The 19,728-nt window shown below is 58.9% G+C and overlaps 5 protein-coding genes across 10 annotated transcripts; 3 read left to right on the forward strand and 2 right to left on the reverse strand.

Moving 5' to 3' along the window:
* The first annotated feature begins 75 nt into the window (after positions 1 to 75).
* On the forward strand, positions 76 to 2,341 carry TMEM199 (transmembrane protein 199). The gene is made up of 6 exons (XM_415812.7): positions 76 to 265; positions 343 to 416; positions 494 to 583; positions 1,404 to 1,443; positions 1,792 to 1,904; positions 2,038 to 2,341. Exons 1-6 carry the CDS (start codon positions 94 to 96, stop codon positions 2,131 to 2,133), a joined length of 585 nt encoding a protein of 194 aa, XP_415812.2. The 5' UTR covers positions 76 to 93; the 3' UTR covers positions 2,134 to 2,341.
* Positions 1,214 to 4,178, reverse strand: SEBOX (SEBOX homeobox). Its single transcript, XM_415813.8, has 2 exons — positions 3,495 to 4,178; positions 1,214 to 3,368 (listed from the first exon to the last, which is right to left on the reverse strand). Exons 1-2 carry the CDS (start codon positions 3,918 to 3,920, stop codon positions 3,273 to 3,275), a joined length of 522 nt encoding a protein of 173 aa, XP_415813.5. The 5' UTR covers positions 3,921 to 4,178; the 3' UTR covers positions 1,214 to 3,272.
* On the forward strand, positions 3,511 to 8,874 carry KIF12 (kinesin family member 12). 5 transcript variants are annotated; one of them, XM_040650412.2, is made up of 18 exons: positions 3,511 to 4,181; positions 4,297 to 4,458; positions 4,701 to 4,754; positions 4,847 to 4,925; positions 4,999 to 5,120; positions 5,253 to 5,328; positions 5,410 to 5,526; positions 5,593 to 5,728; positions 5,802 to 5,893; positions 6,117 to 6,246; positions 6,326 to 6,444; positions 6,527 to 6,631; positions 6,710 to 6,969; positions 7,102 to 7,255; positions 7,330 to 7,386; positions 7,477 to 7,550; positions 7,624 to 7,751; positions 7,841 to 8,874. In XM_040650412.2, the coding sequence occupies exons 1-18, from the start codon at positions 4,099 to 4,101 to the stop codon at positions 7,903 to 7,905; spliced, it is 2,013 nt and encodes a 670-aa protein (XP_040506346.1). In that variant the 5' UTR covers positions 3,511 to 4,098; the 3' UTR covers positions 7,906 to 8,874. The 5 variants fall into 5 exon arrangements, with proteins under 5 accessions (XP_040506346.1, XP_024997835.2, XP_040506344.1 ...); XM_025142067.3 differs by having other exon boundaries at positions 5,410 to 5,728; XM_040650410.2 differs by having other exon boundaries at positions 5,410 to 5,728; positions 7,477 to 7,547.
* VTN (vitronectin) lies at positions 8,001 to 12,931 on the reverse strand. 2 transcript variants are annotated; one of them, NM_001397127.1, is made up of 10 exons: positions 12,798 to 12,931; positions 12,122 to 12,322; positions 10,887 to 11,027; positions 10,567 to 10,686; positions 9,793 to 10,134; positions 9,559 to 9,698; positions 9,191 to 9,347; positions 8,935 to 9,084; positions 8,288 to 8,560; positions 8,001 to 8,190 (listed from the first exon to the last, which is right to left on the reverse strand). In NM_001397127.1, the coding sequence occupies exons 3-10, from the start codon at positions 10,945 to 10,947 to the stop codon at positions 8,072 to 8,074; spliced, it is 1,362 nt and encodes a 453-aa protein (NP_001384056.1). In that variant the 5' UTR covers positions 10,948 to 11,027; positions 12,122 to 12,322; positions 12,798 to 12,931; the 3' UTR covers positions 8,001 to 8,071. The 2 variants fall into 2 exon arrangements, with proteins under 2 accessions (NP_001384056.1, NP_990392.1); NM_205061.2 differs by lacking the exon at positions 12,798 to 12,931 and having other exon boundaries at positions 12,122 to 12,254.
* On the forward strand, positions 12,649 to 19,500 carry SARM1 (sterile alpha and TIR motif containing 1). Its single transcript, XM_415814.8, has 9 exons — positions 12,649 to 13,238; positions 14,938 to 15,556; positions 15,745 to 15,957; positions 16,045 to 16,136; positions 16,416 to 16,651; positions 16,734 to 16,827; positions 17,059 to 17,248; positions 17,342 to 17,463; positions 17,713 to 19,500. The coding sequence occupies exons 1-9, from the start codon at positions 12,781 to 12,783 to the stop codon at positions 17,840 to 17,842; spliced, it is 2,154 nt and encodes a 717-aa protein (XP_415814.5). The 5' UTR covers positions 12,649 to 12,780; the 3' UTR covers positions 17,843 to 19,500.
* Positions 19,501 to 19,728: the final 228 nt, after the last annotated feature.

Consider the following 19,728-nt stretch of genomic DNA (forward strand, 5'->3'; position numbering starts at 1 on the left):
CTTCCCGGAAGTGTCTCCCCCGCGACGCTCTAGCCCGCCGGCATATCGGAGCTCTATGGTGCTTCGCGTCGCCTAGGCGACCAGCCGGGCAAGATGGCGTCGGCGATTCGGGCCGGACAGCGGCTGAGGCGGGCGGTGGAAAGCGAGGAGCTGTCCGGGCTCCCCGCCGCGCTCCGGGACGAGCTGCGGGAGGCTGTGGCTTCCAAGGGCTCCCTGGTGCCCTTCAGTTTGCTGCGGAGGCTGCACAGCGGGCTGCGGGAGGCAGGTAGGCCGCGCGAGGCCTAGCGAACCGCGCCGCGCTGCACCGCGCAGCCGTTAACCACCCCGTTCTGCCCTTCGCAGGGTCCCCGCTGTTCCTCCACGAGCTCCTGAGAGACAGCGACATCGCCCTGCCCGAGGTGCCGGTGCAGCCGCGGGTAGGTGAGGGCTGGGGAAGGGCTGGGAGCTGCCACCACCTCCTGAGGCCCTCACTGTGATTCTGGCCTTCCCCCAGAACCCGGAGCTGGTGGCCAGGCTGGAGCAGATAAAGGCCAAGTTGGCCAATGAGGAGTACCGGCGGATGACCCGCAATGTGACTGGGCAGGTGAGGAGCCTGGAGGGAAGATTCCCACCTAAGGATGTCCAACCCCCCCCTAGGATGCCCCATTACAGAGGAGGTTCAGGTTGAATATCAGGAAAAGGATCTTCACCAAAGAGTGTTGGGGCACTGGAACAAGCTGCTTAGGGCAGCAGACAGGCACCGAGCTACTGGAGTTCAAGAAGCACCTGCACAGCTCTCTGTGTTGGATTTGGTGATCATTATGGATCCCTTCCAACTCAGGATGTTCTGTGATTCTGTGAACACGGTGCCTTCAGTGCTCCTGAGGCAAAACTGAGGGGCAGTTGGAAGAAAATCCATCTATCTTAGAGGAAAAAATAATAAAGTAGCCAGGCTGCCAGGTTGGTGTGACACATCAGTTCATCTTCAAGCTGATATTCACATGAAGAACAGAAGCTGATGCTCTGTTAGTCTCTTCTTAGAGTCTGGCTTTCTAAGTTCAGGCTGCTCCAATGTGTATGTGGGCATTGCCTGCTATCCCATCACAATTCAAGGCAAGACTCTCTAGGGTCTGTTAAATACAAATGTCCATCTGAGAACATGCTTAAACCCCAAGAAATACTTTGATTAGAAATTACCCTTCTCATTGTCAATGAATCAGACCACAAGCATAAATCCAGAAAAATGTGGGCCCTGTGGGATTGCTGCTCCCCTGCAGCCCATCTGACAGCTGCCAAGGCCCAGCAGAAGCTGTCCAGATTTCTGAGCAGGTCTTAGAAACTGGACAGGGTTTTGCTATTGCTTTTATTCTGCAAATAATGTTAAAATACAGTGGAACACAAGTTGTTTTAATCCCTTCTTTTAGGACATGAACCATGGGACGTTAGCTGAGTTCGGGAGGCAAGGTGAGTGGTTGCTTGTCTTGCTGACACTGGACAGTATGTACCAACAGCAGAGAAGTTGGGCACAGGAACCATCACATCACTAGGAGTTGGCTCACATCACTAGTGGTTGGCCTCAGCCAGCCCTTCCCTCTCTGAGCAACAGCATCTCCCTGAAGGGTGCTGATGCTCAAAGTGTTCCTCCAGTAAAGGAGCAGCCAGTCTGTAGTTCTTAAAAGTATTTCTGGAGGTGTAAAACACGTGAATTCTCAAGCATTCCTGTAGCCCAGCTGAGACAGTCACAGGCAGATTCAACCAGCAGGATTACAGCTTGCCCCTCACCAGTCCCTCATCTCTCCCGTTTCTCTCCAGTTCGCTCTGTTAAAGCTGTAGTCATCACCATATTCAACTTCTTTGTCACCGTGGTGGCTGCGTTCGCCTGCACATACCTGGGCAGCCAGTATGTCTTTGTGGAGACAGCAGCGGTGAGTGAGCGTGGTGGCCACGGCCTCAGAACCAGCTCAGAACCTGTTGGCAGGAGCAGCAGTTGCTGCCCAGCACCGGGCAGCAGCTCGACCACACAGACACAGCCACTTTTCTTTCTTTTTTGTACCCCAGCGTGTCCTGTCAGCAGTGATTGTGGCGTCGGTGGTTGGCTTGGCTGAACTGTATGTGATGGTGCGCACAATTGAAGGAGACCTTGGGAAACTATAACCACACACATCCCCATAAATCGAGGCTCGTGCTGGAGGCTTTTGCTCACTACACGAGCCATTTGTTTGGGCATCTCATCTCTGAACTGTCATCTACTGGATGTTACCACCCCAGCACAGAGGTTACAAGCTGTTGCTGTCTCAGTTACTCTGTAAAGTTTCTGTCTTTTTTGCTATAGAATTAAATAACAGTGTATGTTTTCAACCTCCTTCCTGCCATGCAGCACTCTGACCTGGCCTCTAAAAGACATCACAGACAGCCATGAATCTTCCCTCTCCCTCTGCATCTCACATCCTGATGTCTCCTGTGGAAACCAGGGCTCTTGCTTAGTCTGTCCTTCCTGCTCCCACCTGGTCCCCTACCTGTTTTAGGGGGGGCGGTACTCACTCATGGTCAGCTTGGCAGTACGTGGTGATGGTTGCCCTCCACACAGATCTGTTCAGGATGACAACACCTGGTGTGACCATGTTGGAGTTGGCACCTGGCTCCCAGCACAGCTCATACCAAACCCATTTTCTCTGGCTGAGGAGGGAAGGCAGCTCCAAAAGGAGCCTGGGGGCTTCTCGGGTGCTATGGAGCAGAGAGTGGAGCTTGCTGAGTGCCCCCATGGCCATGCAGTGGGGAGGGGGCTCTGCTGGGCCCAGGGGACGCAGACACCTGCTGGGTGGGCACTATGCCAGAGCTGGACACGGTGATTAATGCTCTGATGGCAGCTAAGCCCCTCTGTGAACACGCTTTAATATCCGATACGGGGAAATCTGCCGGCACCTGCGAACGTGCCTGAGGATTAGGGGCGGCCACGCCACAATCATCCGCGGATCCTGCCTCAGATTAAGGTATTTTTCCAAAAGATTAGTCGGTATTAGGGGGGCTGATTGGGAGCTGGCCCCATCACGGCTGCACCAGCATTTAGGATATTGGATGGCATTGTAGGGACCGCTGGGCCCAGCAGTAATTCCACACCCTAATGAAGTCAGGGCATTAAGCCCCAATGCACCCCGCTTACGGCTCGCCCAGATTGGTGATGGCTGCACTGTAGATAAGGTCAGAGATAGAGCCCAGCGAGGTGGGGAGACCCCAGGCAGGGCTGTGGGCTCCCGTTGGTGGCAGTGTGGGGACCGGGATGGTGCTTTCAGGGGTCACCACGGGTGGATCGTGTTCCCCGGAGGCGGTGACAGCGGTGGCTCCGGTTTGGTGCTGCGGATCCTGCGAGCACGGCGGTTCTGGAACCAGACCTGGGCCAGGGAATGGGGGGAACCATGAGACATCGGGAACAGTTCAATGGGGCGGGCGTGCGGGATGGGGACCCCGGGAGGGATGGAGGGAGGTTGGAGGGTCTTGGAGGTCCCAGCCCTGCTCACCTGGATCTTGGCCTCGGGCAGCTGCGTGAGCTCAGCAAGGCGCTCCCGGGTGGCGATGTCCGGGTAGGGCACAGCGGCGAAGGCCCTCTCCAGTTCTGACAGCTGCCCCCGGCTGAACGTGGTCCGCCGCCTCTTCCTCGGTCCCCCCGGGCAAGGGCAGGGCCCCGGAGCTCGGTTCTCTGTCCCCGCCGCAGGACCGCCCGTCCCGTCGGAGAATCGAAGCAGCGGCTGTGGGGCACGGGAGGTGCCTGGGGCCGCGCTCATCCTGCCCGGCTCCCCCGGCCCCGCTCCCAGCCCGGCTTTTATCCCCTCCCGGTGGGCTGGGACCGCCCCGAGCGGGCGGTGCTGACCGATTCCCCCCTCCCCGTCTTCCCCCCGAGCGGTTGCCTGGGGCCGGTCCCGGTCGGTGCCCTCCGACGGCAGCATCCCGGGGACATCGCGGTGCCCTCGGTGTCACATAACCCCAGCAGTTTCCTGTACCAGACAACCCGACAGCTCCAGGAGCTGCTTCCTCAGCACCAGCAACCCCAGTTTACCCAGATACTGGGCGACCCGACGGCTCCCAGAGCCTTTCCCCATCAGTGATCCCATAGGGACCCCAGCCATGAAGGAGGCTCAGGGGTCCAGTGTCACCGAGTTGGGAAATGCAGCTGATGCTGAGACCTCCTACATCCCTCCTGGGGTGAGGTGAGCCCGTGCAGCACCCGTCGCCTGCCCCCCAGCCTCACCCGCCCCCGTGCCACCCTCCTGTAGGTCTGGCACCAGTCAATGTTTAACCGGAGCGGTGGTACCGGTTGTGCAGGGCAGACAGAGCTGGCTGCTGGGGGATCCCACCGGGGCCGAGTAGTGCTGCTGCCACCCTGAGCGAGGGGTGCTGGGGGAGAATGGAGGCGGAGGAGGAGCGGGGCTGGGGGCCCCAAGCAGGAACACGGCCCAAAATGCTCCCACGGAGTCAACTGCGACTGTAAGTCTGGGGGAAACGGAGGGGGCTGAGCTCAGGGCCTGAGCAGCCACCACTGATACAGCCACCACAAAAAGACCGGGGAGGAAAGGACGGGGGGGTTCCTTGTATGGGGACATGGCAGGACAGCACTCCACCCCCTGCCAGGTGCTGGGGCACAGTGGGGCCGGAGGAAAGTGCTCCTTCAGGTCCCTCTCCCAGGGGTGCCTCCTCCAACCCACTGCCCCTTGTTCTCTCTCCCCCAGGAGCCCGGGCGAGGAGCAGGACGGCAGAGAAACACGTCTGAGAGTGGTGCTGAGGTCAGTTGTCACACCCAGGGCAGTGTCACAGTGGGATCCCTGAGGATCCCCACGCTGTGCCACCTCTGTGTGTCCCCCTGTGCCCCAATCAGGGTCCGACCACTGACCTGCACAGAGACACGTCGAGGTGACCGGCACGTGGTGCGCAGCCTGGGCAACGGCACTGTCCACGTAAGTGCCACCTCCCCACGGTGGGGCCGGGGACTGTGACCCCCTCCTGAGCCACCACCATCCCCATGCCCAGGTGAGCGCAGCCAGGCACGATGCCACCTTCACCTTCAGTGCTGTTTTTGATGCGGGTGCCTCACAGGAGGCTGTCTTTGAGGGCAGTGGCATGCGGCAGCTGGTGGAGCTGGCAGTGGAAGGGTGAGCCCCCCATATACCCACCACCCTAAATCCAGATGGCACCAGGATGTCTGCATTGCTCGGATGGTGCCGAGAGGTGGCATCCCTCTGCCACAGCCTGGGGCCATGTCTGAGGCTCAGCATCTCCCCCAGCTTCTCCTGCACTGTTTTCGCCTATGGACAGACAGGCTCGGGGAAAACCTACACCCTGATGGGCCCTCTGGGGCAGGTACCACGCTGGCACCCAGTAGTGGGACAGGCAGCAGGTGCCGATGTGGTGTGATCTGTTGATATTGTGGCATCTCCTCAGAGTGATGCCCCAGGGTTGCTGGGGCTGATGCAGCGGTCCTTCTCCTTCCTCCTGGAGCAGAGCCGTGGCACCGGGCTGGCACTCAGTGCCTCCTACCTGGAGATCTACAACGAGCAGGTGAGCACCCACCCGACCCCAGTGCCAGCCCTGCTGACATCTTCTGACCCCTCTGCCACCCCCAAGGTCAGGGATCTGCTGAGTGCAGGGCCGCCACGCGCCCTACCCCTGCGCTGGAGCAAAACCCGAGGTTTCTACGTGGAAAACCAGCTCAGTGTGGACTTTGAGAGCCTGGAGGCTGTGGTCGAGCTGCTCCTGCAAGGTGCTGGGCTGTGGGGGTGGGGTACGCATGGGAGGTACCCGCCAGGTCCCCCTGCAGCTTTCTGTCCCAGCAGGCTCCCAAAGGCGACGGACCTCTGCGCACGCCCTCAATGGGCACTCGAGCCGCAGCCACGCCATCCTGACCATCCGCATCCACAGCCGAGCGGTGAGCCCTTCCCCTACTGTGGGGACATGGGGAGGGCTGCGGGATTGGGGTCTGGGGGGGTCATCCAGCCCCAAGGTAGGGGCTGCCTCCTCCTCCCCAAGGTTGCTTGGGTGGTGCTGGGGAGAGCAGCACGGACCACATCCCGAACTCAGGGGGTTACACAATGTGGGAAGGGTGGGTGGGATGCAGGACAGCAGTGTAACCCCACAGTGTTCCCCCCCAGCCTGGCATCAGCAAGCAGGGCTCGCTGTGCTTTGTGGACCTGGCCGGCAGTGAGCGAGTGAAGGACACCGGCTCCAGCGGGGAGCTTTCCATGGAGGCCAACAACATCAACCGCAGCCTCCTGGCCCTGGGTAAGAACTGAGGGACTCTGTAGGCTCTAGAACCCCACTGCCAGCCCACCGCACACTCTGCAGCTCATTCTCCCTGTAGGACACTGCATCTCCCTGCTGGCCAAGCCCCGAGGGAAGCGGACGCACATCCCCTACCGGGACAGCAAGCTCACCCGGCTGCTGGCTCGCTCACTGGGAGGCTCAGGGGTCACGCTGATGGTATGGGAGGAGGTGCATGGAGCTGGGGAGGCCCACAGAGGGGAAGGCTGAATGGGGACAGGGTGGCTCAACTCATTGGCAGGTCGCCTGTGTCTCCCCGTCCTCACACTGCCTCTCAGAGACGCTGAGCACGCTGCACTATGCCAGCAGAGCCCGCAGGGTCACCAACAGACCCGTGGCCAACAGGGTACGACTGTGGGAAGGGGTGGGATGCTCAGCCCCCACCGTGGAACCTCCACCCTGAGCCATCCCCTGGTGCTCCCAGGTGCCTCGGGAGAAGCTGCTGCAAACCTTGGAGGAGGAGATTCAGGCGCTGCAGCTGGAGAACCTCTCTCTGCGGCAGCAGCTCAGCCTACCCAGGAGCAGAGAGGTGCCAGGGGCATGTCCTGGCTGGGTGGGCAGGTACAGCCCTGGGGGGCTGCACTGCCCCCCCGTTGAAGGGCAGCTCCCGGCAGAGGGAGCTCCAGCCTGGCCCAGCCTCTATGGCCTGCTGCGGGACTTTGTGGTGGAAAATGAGCAGCTCAGGTATGGGGGTCCCTCGGGATGCACAGGACCCATGAGCAGAGGGTCTCCAGCAGCTGGTGTGTCAGTACCTCTCCCAGGGCTGTGGGTTCAGAGAGGCTGCTGCTGCCCTGCTCTTCTCCTTCTGCTCCTCAGGCAGCCCCAGCTGCCCCCAGACCCCAGCAGTGGTGACATCCCAACCATCCCATCCCGCAGCCATGTCCCACACCGGAGCATCCACATACCACTCAGCCACCCCACATGGCCCCGGCACCCCAACATGATGCCCACCTCTGCACATCGGCTGCCGGTGAGTCCCTGATGGCCCCATGCATGATGCATGTTGACACTGTGTCAACACCCACTGCCCTCTGCCTCTTGCAGAAGCTGCCTCCTGCCTCCAGCTGCCCCCAGTGCTGCACCAATGCCATCGTGTCCCAGGTAGGGTCAGTCCCATTGCAGAGCATGGCAGGATGTGGGGGCAACCTGATGGCTCCGCTTGGCCCCCACATACTGCCAGTCCCCAACAAGGGAAGTGCCAGCCTCCCGCTGCCCGCCCAGGACAATGTCACCGTGCCCAGCTGTTGGCTGCAGAAGGGAAAGTGGTGAGAGCTGAGGTTGAGGAAAAGCCCCAGGCTTGTGGGAGGTCAGGGATTCACTCATGCATCCTCACAACAGGAGCCAGGGCAGGAGCTGGTGCTCCCTGCGGCAGCACACAGTGCCACAGGATAGCCAGGAGGCAACGGGCACTGACGGAAGGGTCGTCCCTTCAGCCCCACCATGGCCAGGACCACCAGAGCCCAGAGGTGAGCAATGCCATGGGGTCAGGCTCTGTGGGGCTGCAAGCCCAACCCCAGCATGCTGCACGCCTGACCCCACTGCTCCTGCCTCACAGCTGCCGGACCCGTCCCTGTGCTGCAGTGGGAAGAGGCCTCGGAGTGGCTGGCGGAGCAAATCTGAGCACTGCCCTCACACCGTGATAGGGACACTTTGGGGACAACGACGTGCGACAGTGACTGCACAACACACAGACCTCACCCTGATGGACAGACAGATGGACACAGCGCTGGCGGTTTATTTGGGTCTAGCTAGGTGCCGTGCTGCTGGTGGCCCTGGGGGGGCCTGTTCAGGTGCTCTCCTCATCGGGCTGCGGGCAGTCCAACCAGTACTGCGCGATGGAGCGCGGGTAGGGGGGCTGCACCAGATCCACGCGCTTGGTGCGCAGGTTGACGCGGTAATACTTGTCTGGGGGGGGACAGAAGGAGCTGTCAGACCTCACTGCCAGCCCCGCGCTGTCCCAAAGCATCCCCAGCCCCAGGGGGCAACTCTCCCCCAGACTCACCCCCTACGAAGAAGTAGACGCTCTGTAGGGTCTCACACTGCGATCCTGACAGCCAGTCGCTTTCGGTGTCGGTGGATTCGGAATCGCTGTTCAGCCAGCTCCACAAACCCAAATTCAGAGTGCGGTGGTTCCTGTACCTCTTGCGGTGGCGACGGGAACTCCTCCTGCGGGGCTGCCGGGATGACACGTAGATCCTGCCGGCCATGGCAGCGTCCAGCTGGTTGGGCACCCCACGCCAGTCCCTGCTGATGAGCCGTTGGCTGCTCGCCCCAACTGCCAGAAAGCATGAGTTAGGGGGCAGCAACACGTGGGTGCCCCACAGACAGCCCCCAATGCCTGCCCCGTGGCACAGGGATGCTCCAAAGTGTCCCTGGTGCGATGGGATGTGTGTTGGGATCTTGCCCGACTGTAATATCTCTGTGAGTGGATGTGGTGGGGATGGGTTGGTGTTTGGACTCAGTGATTTTAGAGGTCTTTTCCAACATTACTGAGTCTATGGTTGTGTGAGCGGGCATGGCAGGGAGGAGTTGACCATTAGACTCAGTGATCTTGGAGGTCTATTCCGAAATTAAAGATTCTATCTATGATTCTATGAATGGGCACGGTGGGGAGGGGTTGGCGGTTGGACTCGATGTCCCAGCACTTACCCATCCTACTACCGAAGAGGGAAAGGAAGATGTCCTCCCAGCTGTCACGGTTCATGAAGGCGTAGTGGTTGAACACAGTGGAAGGAGAGGACTTCTCGCACTCGGCCTGCGTGGGCTGGTGGGCGAAGTCGTAGGACCAATAGTACTTGCCTAGAGGAAGGATATGGGATATCACTGTGGTACTCGGGGCTGAGCAGCAGCCAGGAGGCATCCTGCCCATGGGCTCCATGGGGATCAGGAGGGCTGGTTGCGTTACCCTTGAAGAAGTAGACTCGCTCATTGCCGTGATAGCTGTGCGCCGGGAGGGCGAAAGCAGCGTCGATGTCATTGGGGATACCCTCAAAGCCCTCGGAGATGTCACGTGGGTACCCGGGGTCCAGGGCTCCGTCATCAAAGCGCCAGTACTGGCTGCCCTGGGGAGGAGCAGGGGGGTTGGCAAGGTGACACTCGGTATGGGTGTGCTCGGCATGGCCATGGGGATGTGGGGACATCCAGAGGTATGTGGATACGGGTGTGCTGGGAATGGCCATATCTGGGGACATCCAGAAGCCACCACGTGCACGTGGAAGGTCCCAGGGTGGGGAAAGGGAAGGTGGGTGCTGTGACCAGGAGTGCTCTGCCCACCTTGAAGAGATATGTCTTGCCCTGGCAGTTGATGCGTGTGAAGGCTGCGTCAATGGGGCCCTCGATGCCCCAGACGTCACTGATGAGCTTGGGGTAGCCGGGCCGCACGCTGGACTTGTCCAACTCATAGAAGTATTTCCCTGGGTAGAGAGGGGAAGAGGGAGGTGGGAGCTGAGTGACCAGCAGCAGGTGGCAAAGGAAACATCGAGGTGCAGGAAAAAGGGCTGTGGGTACCTCGGAAGGCATAAATGGAACCATTCTTCAGGTCGGTGAAGGCATTGAAAGGTTTCCTGCTGCACAGCTCCTCGGGCTCATCGTCCAAGCTCGGGTTCCTGGTCTCATCAGATGTAGTGGTGGTGGTGGTGGTGGTAGGGTGGAGCGTGGGCACCTCTGGCTCTTCCGGTGTCTCCTCAGTGGCCGTGTCGATCACCCGTGTTGGTGATGGGGACGAGTGCGGTTCCGTGGGATGTTCTGTGGGTGCTGGTGCCTCTGTGGGCCCTACTGTGCCCGTGTCAATGGAGAGGTCGTAGTCGAGGTAATCATCCTCCGGCAAGGCAAAGACATCTCCTCGTGTCACTGCGGAGAGGACAGGTTGGTCACAGAGCCCGGGGTGTCCCCATGCCAGCTATGGGTCCTCCCAGGGCACTGAGTGTGATGGGATGTGTCATGGGATCTTGCCCAACCTTCATGATACTATGAGCAGGCATGGTGGGGAAGGGTTGGTGGTTGACCCTGACCATCCTAGAGGTCTTTTCCAACCTTAATGAGTCTGTGCGCTTTGAAGTGATGGTAAAGATACCTCCCTGAATCGCTGCAGAGGGGACAAGTTGGACACAGATCCCCAGGTGTCCCCACACTGGGTGCAGGTCTTCCCAAGCTACTGAGCTCTGCAGCACCCCAGTGCCAAACCCCAGTCCTGCCATCGCCCCGTGGACACAGGACACTATTGGGAACCCCGAGGCCACCGAGGCCGGTGGCAGGGGACATGGGTGGCAGCAGAGCCGGTACCTTTGGCCTTGCAGACAGTGGAGTAGTCACTGCAGCAGCTCTGGTAGTAGTTGCAGAGGGTGTCACACTGGCACTTCTTCATGGCATTGAAGCCCTCATCGCAGCGACCTTCACAAGAGTCTGCAAGAGCACAGAGGGAGCACAGTGGGGTGAAGGCAAATGTGATGACATCCCCAACCTCTCCGTGGGCACCCGGGTGGCACCTCTCCCCACTCCCCCCCATGCAACAAGCTGCGTGACCCAGCAGCGGGGATTTTCCTGGGATATCCATACCACCACCCCATCCCCATGGCAGTGAGAAGGGCAGGGTTGGGGCTCACCTTCAGCAGCACGAGTCAGGGCAAGCAGGGCCAGCACCAGGACAGGCAGCAGCAGCCTCATGGTGGGCAGCCGGGAGCGCAGCCCTACTGTGACTGAGCAGGATGCAGAGCCGGGGCCCCAGCATCCACTGTTTGCTCAGCCTGCCCCGGAGAAAACAAACAGGGCAAGGTCAGTGCATGGGATGATGGGCAGCGCTCTCCCTCCTGCTCTCCTCCCTTCTCAGCTCACATCGTGCCAAGGGAAAAACTCTGTGCGTGTGCTCACGTCAGAGGGTTTGGGGATTGCTGCCTTGCAGGAAGCCTGTCAGCAGGAGGGGAGACCTGAGGGATGCAGGGAGGGTATGGGGCTGCTGCCCAAGGAGTGGGGGCGGGGGTGAGCAGCTGTAGGCAGAGGGAAGCGCCGCGCACTTTCGCTACAGCAGGTAAACAGAAGCCCGTGTATTTTGCTCCTCTCGTTCCCTTTCTGACCAAGGTTTCAGTTACTAATTAATGTCAACTCAGCTCTTTCGGTGGCTCCTGATAACTGCAGGACGGTTATTTAATCAGGGGCAAGGAGCAAATGTGCACGACGCAACAGTTATCCCACTCTGGCTGTCTCATACTGCTGGGGTGCTGCTGGGGCAGAGCTCCACTGGGGAATACCCATCCTGGGGTGGCCACAGTGCCATTCCAAGAGACAAAATTTGGGGACAGAAGCCAGCCCTGTGGTCTCTCTCCCTGCCAGGCTGGGCACAGCCAGTTCCTGGCATTGGCTGCTCCCTCCCTTGCTGGGAAGACCTCTGGTCTGGTGCCGAGTGAGGCATTTCCAGCTCTGGTTGAGCAACGGGCTATGGGGGCAGGGCTCCTCCTGCAGCCCCCTCACCCCACTCTTGCCCCCATTTGGGGCTGGCACCATCCCTAGGTACATGCAAGTGTTGCGCTGCCTTCATCCCATCTCCACGTGGCCAAGAGTGGGGGTGGGCAGAGGGGCTGGGGACCCCCAGGGCAGCAGCAGGGACTGGGCAGCACCAAAACTCCACTGCTGATGGGCTCAGACCGAGCTGCTCGCTGCCTTCAGACACCTCCCCACTCTCAGCTCCCACCAACCTCTCAAAACCCTCCCAGGTAGCAAAGCAGAGCAAAACAAAGCTCTCTAGGACAAGGCAAAGGGAAGGGCTTGAACTCTGCCCCCTCCACAGCAGAAAACCACAGCCACACCACGACCCCTGATAACGACTTAGCAAGGAACTGCTTACTGGTTCTGTGCCTCCTGGTTGCCTCCTCTGCTGTCTGATTCTGATTGCCCTCCCTGCGTCTGTTCTGGGTCCTGGGAGGATTAGAAGTGGCTCTGTGGCATCACAACATCAGCTTGGATTTAAGTCTGAAGCTGAGCTGTTTTTGGAGCTGAGGATTTAAACTGCTCCTCCCAGAGCATTTCTGCCCTGAGCACGTCTGGCCTGGAAAAAGGAAATAAAAGGAGCCCAGGGTGCCTTGCTCCTTCTTTTATCATGCAAATGCAGAGCCCACCCAAGAGCTGCTCTGAATTTCCCATGCAGCAATTACTCAGCGCAGCGCACGATGTGAAACGCGGCCAAAATGCGGTGCCACGGCCACCGCGGTGCTCCCTTCCCCAGGGGCGGCCGTAGAGGTCTCCGGGGCATATGGGGAGGGGGGGTATGGGGACAGCGGGGCTGGGCAGGGGCTGCGTGCAGGAGGAGGGCCATGGGCATCAGGGGGGGCTGCGGCGGGATGAGCCCCTCCTCGCAGAGGCGGCGCTTGGATTGGGTGACATCAGCCGCGGGCGAGCCGGGATGCTGAGCGTGGCTCTGCCATCGCGTCCCCACCCTGCGTCCCCAAAAAGGAGTCCTGGCCGGGCGGTGCCATCGGGCGGGCGCTGAGGATGCTGCGCTGAGGGATGTCGATGGTGCTCACCCTGCTCGTCTCCGTCCATCGGCTGTGCCGGCTTTTCGCCATGTCGGGTGCGGAGAGGTTGGCGGTACCCGAGTGCGTGAGCCAGGCGGGATGCTGGGCTGCAGGCGGCTCCAGGGAGCGCCGCGAGGTTTCCCCCGGGGTGAATTCAGACGTACGGGCGGCTCTGGAGCGGATTCTGCCCGCCCTGCGGCGCTCCATCGCCCGCGCCAAGCAGGCTGCGGGCCCTGCTGAGATGGGGAAGGCCATCGCTGAGATCTTCCAGCTGGTGGAAGAAGCCTGGGGGATGCCCACGCTGGGCAGGGATGTGGCCAAAGCACTGTGTGATGCCATCCGCCTGGAGGGAGGCCTGGACCTGCTGCTCAACCTGCTCTACACGGCCGAGCTGGAGACCAAGTGCCAGGCGGGGCGGCTGCTGGAGCAGATTCTGGTGGCAGAGAACAGGTGAGTCCACCAGGAGCCACCCGTAGCCCTTAGATTTCTGAGCGCTCCCGGTGCCTCCCCCCCCTGCTTGCATGCAGGGTTCACAGCTTGCTGCCCCAGCGCAGGCGATGCTGGCATGGAGTTGGGATGTTCTACGGGCCGCCCCCAACCCAGGTGTCCCTAAGAAGCCCCTTGGGAGATCTGGGTGGTTTGTCTGCATCAGGGCATCTCACTCCAAGGTGGAGTGGCACAACTGCCCCCTAGCCATAACCATTGCAGGAGGAGGAGGATGAAGCTATTTCCCAGAGACTTCCTGCTGCTGACCAGTGAAGGCCGTAGGTTAGTGGCCATGGGAGCACCCAACCCATGGCTCTGTGGAAGCTGGAGGTGAATGTGCTGCACCACGGGACAGGTGAGAGGTGTCAGGCTGTGCTGGAGCAGCTTCACCAATGGGGTGGAAGCGTGTGCATGAGGGCATGCACTGGCAACGTGTACCAGCATGCACACGTGGCACCCAGCACCACCCAGCAGTCCCAGTGCACTGGTCACATCACCAAAGGGTTTCTCCCCATTCTGTGATCACTGTTCAACCATTTACCTAAAATCCTTCCATATTCCTGCAGCTCTGCTTGTTGGGGTTGGTGCCCCAAACCGTTGCTTAGGGAACATGCTGATAAATCCTGGCCAGAGCTGAGGGTCTCGCTCCAGCTCTCTGTGCAGCCTATCTTGCTCCCAGATCGAGGACTCACAGCCCAGCCTTTGCTGTGTGCTGCACAAAGAAGCAGAGCTAAATAGGGAAAGTCCATTAGGGTGAATTAATCCCAGGAGCCTCCGTGGCACGGTCAGAATGCAGCACTCAGCTGTGCTGTAGGAGAGTGCCAGAGCTGCTCCAGGAACAGTTGGAGGCCCCCGGCCCCACAGATAAGTGGGGCCCATGTCACCACCCACCCCCAGCCGGGCTGGCAGCCAGCCCAGGGCGCAGGCTTTGTTTCCAGAGCTCTCCATGGCGTTGGCTGCCAAATCCAACCCAAGGTCAGCACCAGCCACGTGGCTGCAGCCTTCCCAGAAGCGCTGGTGTCCCCAGCCTGGAACTGCTCGGGCTTAGACCCCATGCCCATGACCCAGTAGCAGAGTGCCCAACATTTCCCCCTGCTTCACCCTTTGGGCATGGCCTCATCCAGCCGTCCCCTTCCAAGAGAGCACAGGGCTGCAGAGTGGCTGTGTCTCAGTGTGTGGGGGACGGCGTTGAGTATGGACAGGGCTAGGGTGGGATCTGCTGCCTGTGCTCATCTGCAAAGTTGCTGCTGCTGGTGGCACAGGGCCAGACCTCACATTGCTGCATGCTGTCATTGGCAGCAGTTGCTCAGCCAAGTCCTCAGCTTGGTAGCAACACAGGGAGCAGCCAGAGGACAGCAGTGGCTTAGAGGCAAATGAATTTTCACCTGGAGCATGACGCAGCTCAGGAAATCTGGCTGAGCAGATCTATTCCTAGCCTGCCATTAGCCTACCCTGCACTGCTGATTGCTATGTGTGTCTCACCTGGAGCAGGAGATGAGTGCAGCAGTGTTGGGCTGTGCACCCCTCACCCTGCACCCGGAGCTCTTTCATTCCTGCTACTAGCAGCACATCTGGCAACTGCGGTCCCTGGATCAACATCTGGCTGTCACGGCACAAACACCACCATGGTTCAAGAGGTCCTTATGGGGTCTTCTCCTTGCAGGGACCGGATCGCCCGGATTGGTCTGGGTGTGATCCTGAACCTAGCCAAGGAGCGAGATGTTCTCCAGCTGGCGCAGAGCGTCTCTGGCATCCTGGAGCACATGTTCAAGCACACCGAGGAGACCTGCTCCCAGCTCATCTCCGACGGGGGCCTGGATGCCATCCTCTACTGGTGCCGCTGGACAGATCCCGTGGTGCTGCGGCACTGTGCCATGGCCTTGGCCAACTGTGCCATGTATGGCGGGCAGGGCAACCAGCGCCTGATGATCAAGAAGAAGGCAGCCGAGTGGCTTTTCCCACTGGTGTTCTCAAGGGATGACGAATTCATCCGCCTGCACGCCTGCCTGGCCATCACCGTGCTGGCCACCAACAAGGAGATCGAGAAGGAGGTGGAGCGCTCGGGGACGTTGGCTCTGGTGGAGCCATTCATTGCCTCACTGGATCCGGAGCAGTTTGCGTGTGATATGCTGGGGAGCAGTGACAACAGCCAAGGCAGGACAGCTGAGGACCTGCAGCGATTGGTCCCCTTGCTGGACAGCTCACGGCTGGAGGCACAGTGCATCGCTGCCTTCTACCTCTGCACTGAGGCTGCCATCAAGGCCAGGCAGAAGAAAACAAAGGTAAAGGGTAGGTTGGAAGGAGAGGTAAAAGGTAGGTTGGCTGGAGAGAAGGATGTGCAAAAGGGCAGCGATGCCACAACCGTGTCCCAGTGTCCTCTGTGCCCCTTGAGCTCACCAAGTGCCCCAGCCCCAGGCTGTGGGCAGGAGGAGGGGAAGCCAAGTGATGTCTCTTCCCACTGTGCCCACAGGTTTTCAGTGAGATTGGGGCCACGCAGAGCCTCAAGAGAGTAGTTTGCTACTCCACCAGCAGTACCACCTCCTCCCTGGCCAAAAAGGTGCTGCGTCTGATAGGGGAGGAGGTGCCCCGACGCATCCTGCCCACTGTTCCCAACTGGAAGCCCTGCGAGGTGCAGACGTGGCTGCAGCAGATTGGATTCACCAAGTTCTGCCCAAACTTCCTGGTAGGGCTGTGTGCCAGGCAGGGACACCTGTGGGCAGGACTTGGATTTCCTTGGTAGGATCTTTCCAGCCTGGATTTCACTTGGCAGGAGCACCAGGTGGATGGGGACATTCTCCTGAGGCTGACGGAGGAGGAGCTGCAGGAGGACCTGGGGATGGGCTCTAGCATCACCCGGAAGAGGTAGGAGTGCTCCCACCTACAGCATAGAAACCACGGAGGGCTCCTGCAGGTTACCCAGAAGGACGTGAACTTACCTGAGCCCTCCTCCCTTAGCTGAGCTCCTCTGCATCCTGAGGATCTGCAGCCACATGGCTGTTTGCCTCCATTTACATTTTTCATTCTACACCCTGACATGTTGGTATGCTCCCTCCTAAAGACATGGAACCAAACACCTCCAGGTCCTGCCTGGACCAGCAGCACCCCATCCCCACTCCATGCTTCCATCCATTGCCCTGCCAGGTTTTTCCGGGAGCTGACAGAACTGAAAACCTTTGCCAACTACTCCACCTGTGACCGCAGCAACTTGTCCGACTGGCTGGGTGGCATCGACCCCATGTTCCGCCAGTACACCTACAATCTGCTGACCTGTGGCATCAACCGCAACTTCCTGCACCGCGTGACGGAGCAGCAGCTGCAGGAGGACTGCCACATCAGCACCGGCTTCCACCGCATCCGCATCCTCTCTGCTGCAAGGGGTGCGGGAGCATCGAGGATCGGTTGGGGCAAGCGGTTGGTTGGGCACTTTTAATTGTTTTCATTGCTGTTGGCTCTGCTTAGAAACGCTTTATTCTCCCATAACGTTGCAAACGGCATCCAATGGGACCGATGTGTTTATCAGCTACCGGAGGAGCTCGGGGTCGCAGCTGGCCAGGTGAGTCCCTCCAATGGACAGCACCATGGTGCTGGAATTGAGTTCAATGCATGGTGAAGCAGATCATTCCCTGCCCCAACGCCTCCATCCTCCCCTCTCTGGCACTGATTTACCTCCTTTCATGTGGTCCTGGTGAAGGTCATAGCGGGGAGCCCAAGCCCTGGGCAGCCTGGGCTGGCAGCTGGCATCTCCGGCACTGTGCCACTCGCTGCCCTCTCCTCTCACCCTCAGCCTGCTGAAGGTCCACCTGCAGCTGCATGGCTTCAGTGTGTTCATTGACGTGGAGAAGCTGGAGGCAGGGAAGTTTGAGGACAAGTTGATCCAGAGCGTCCTGAATGCCCGCAACTTCGTGCTGGTCCTCTCGCCCCACGCGCTGGATAAGTGCATGGCAGACCCTGAGTGCAAGGACTGGGTGCACAAGGTGAGGGATGCGACGCAGGGAGCATGGTGGGTGCTGAAGCAGGAGGAGAGGGGTTGACGTGGCCATTCCCTGAGCACATGTGTGTTCCTACAGGAGATTGTGACAGCCCTGAACTCTGGAAAGAATATTGTCCCCGTCACAGACCATTTTGAGTGGCCTGATCCAGAAACACTTCCCAAGGACATGAGGGCTGTCCTGAAATTTAACGGCATCAAGTAAGTAAGGGGAATATCTGCCATGCGGTTGGCTCCTTAGCTTGCATAAGCAGTGATAAAGAGCATGAGGCAGTTGGGAGAAGCAACGAGGGAGGTAGCAGAGCCCAAAATGGAACTGTGTCACTCCAGGTATCAGAGCTTGAGGGACCGAAGGCTCTTGCATCTCTTGTGGAGAAAAGGGGAGATGCACTGAGCCAGCTTGTGGCATCTCAACAGAAAACTCAGCTCCCATTTTTCTCCTCAACACAGGTGGTCCCACGAGTACCAAGAGGCCACCATCGACAAAATCATCCGCTTCCTGCAGGGCCGCTCCTCTCGGGACTCCTCAGCAGGGTCAGACAATGGCCTGGACTGTTCCCCTCCCATTGGGCCGACCTAGAGCCAGGACAGAGGCCACATCTCCTCCAGAGACACGCAGGTGACCCCTTTTGATGTGGGGCCCAATTTCTCCCATAGGTTTTCCCCATCCCAGTAGCCCCCCTTCCCCTTCCTCCCGCAGGACCTGACCCACCTCCTGGCTCGAGATGAGGCTGGGGGCAGCCCTGGGGAGGACCTGCTGCCCTCCAAACCCTCATGGTGGCATCTCCTGAGGACGCAAAGCAGGTGTCCTGGTGGGGTACAATGCAAGAGGACACGGGAGGAAGAGAGCAGTGCAGAGAAAACAGCCCATCATTGTGCTCAGAAGGTGAAGACAGGAAAGGGCAAATAAGTCTAAGCCCTCACCAAGTCCCCGTGTTTGGGGAAGATAACATGCAAGGCTTCTAAAACACTCGGCAGGAGCTTTCCCTTCCCTGGGGATATCCCTTTATTACATGAGCTCTTCCCCTCTTCGAGGCCTTTCCCTCCTGATGCTGCAAAACCACTTTGTGCTCTTAGCTCTGCTGGCTGAAGTTTGGCTTTAGATCGTGGGAAGCTTCCAAAGGGCTTTTGCAAAAAGTGCTTTTAAAACAACACCCTCCCCTCCATCTGAAATCTCAGCGTTACCACTCTATCAGGTGTATTTATACACATAGCACGGGAGGCTGAACCGAGGCTCTGGAAGTATATCTATGCAGATATGGAAGATGCTAAATGCAGTACTGTGGAGATATGATACAATGGCTGTATTTTATCTGTGGTTGGTGCTCCGTGGCACGTGTCCAGAACATTCAGGTTGGAAAAAACCTCTCACATCGCCAAGTCCAACCCCAACCCACCCCACCACACCCACGGGCCCTCAGTGAGTGACACATCTCCACAGTTCTGGAACACCTCCAGGGATGGGGACTCCCCCACCCACCTCCCTGTGCAGCTGTGCCAATGCAGCACCACTCCTCCCTGCTTTCCCTGAAGCCTCACTACCTGCCCTAACAGGAACACAAATTGCCTTCTGGCTGAGATCCATGAACATTTCATAAAAAATAAAAATAACTATAATTCTGGTGCTTAATCAGAGCTTTATAGATTGCTCTTATCAGCTCACAGTCAATGGCATCTTTGATCCCCAGTGAAAGGTTAATAGCTGTATCTGCCCAGCACTCATCAGACACAGCACTGAGGAAACCAATGCACGAGCCCAAAGGTGAATCTGCCAAATCATACGAGCAACGTGAACTGCTTCAGGGAAAAGTCTTGACTAACTTACTGAAGGTCAAGGCCTCCACGGCCACTAAAGGAGTTCCACTCAAACACTGCAGAGGATTCTCCTTCCCACAATAACACACTGTATGATTTTGTATCGTTTCCCAGGAGCTCTCTAGCATTCATCCTCCCCATGCACCACTCGGTGTAGAGAAGTTTTACTTGCCCTCTGGACTTGGGTGTCTCAGCTGCATGGGATCCCACCTGATCTCTTCCCATCTCCCTGTTATGTGATTACCTTCACCCTCATGAACTCACTCTGCTTTTGACAGAACATCCCGTACTCAGTCACTCCCAGCCTCATCAGGCACTCCAAGGAGATAAACACATTCTTTTCATCATCCCTCTACCATGCCATGTCAAAAAGTTGTTCTACCAGACATTAATAATAAATATGGTTTACACTCCAAATCCCAACCTCTGTGCCACATACTTTCCCCCCCTGCAGCCTTCTCACATTTGTTCTCTTACTGTCTCAGTCTCTCACCCTCTGCTGGGGGGTGATGCACACTCTCCAGGCACTGTTCTCTGCAGGGACCCACATTCTGAGTCCATCTTTGCATGGGCTGATGGAGCTCACTGCATCACGGGGACTCTACCTGCTGTCTGCAATGCACAGATCGTGTCTTTGCTTGCAGTTCTTGG

The sequence above is a fragment of the Gallus gallus genome, chromosome 19 (genome assembly GCF_016699485.2).
Source record: "Gallus gallus isolate bGalGal1 chromosome 19, bGalGal1.mat.broiler.GRCg7b, whole genome shotgun sequence".
NCBI lineage: Eukaryota > Metazoa > Chordata > Aves > Galliformes > Phasianidae > Gallus > Gallus gallus.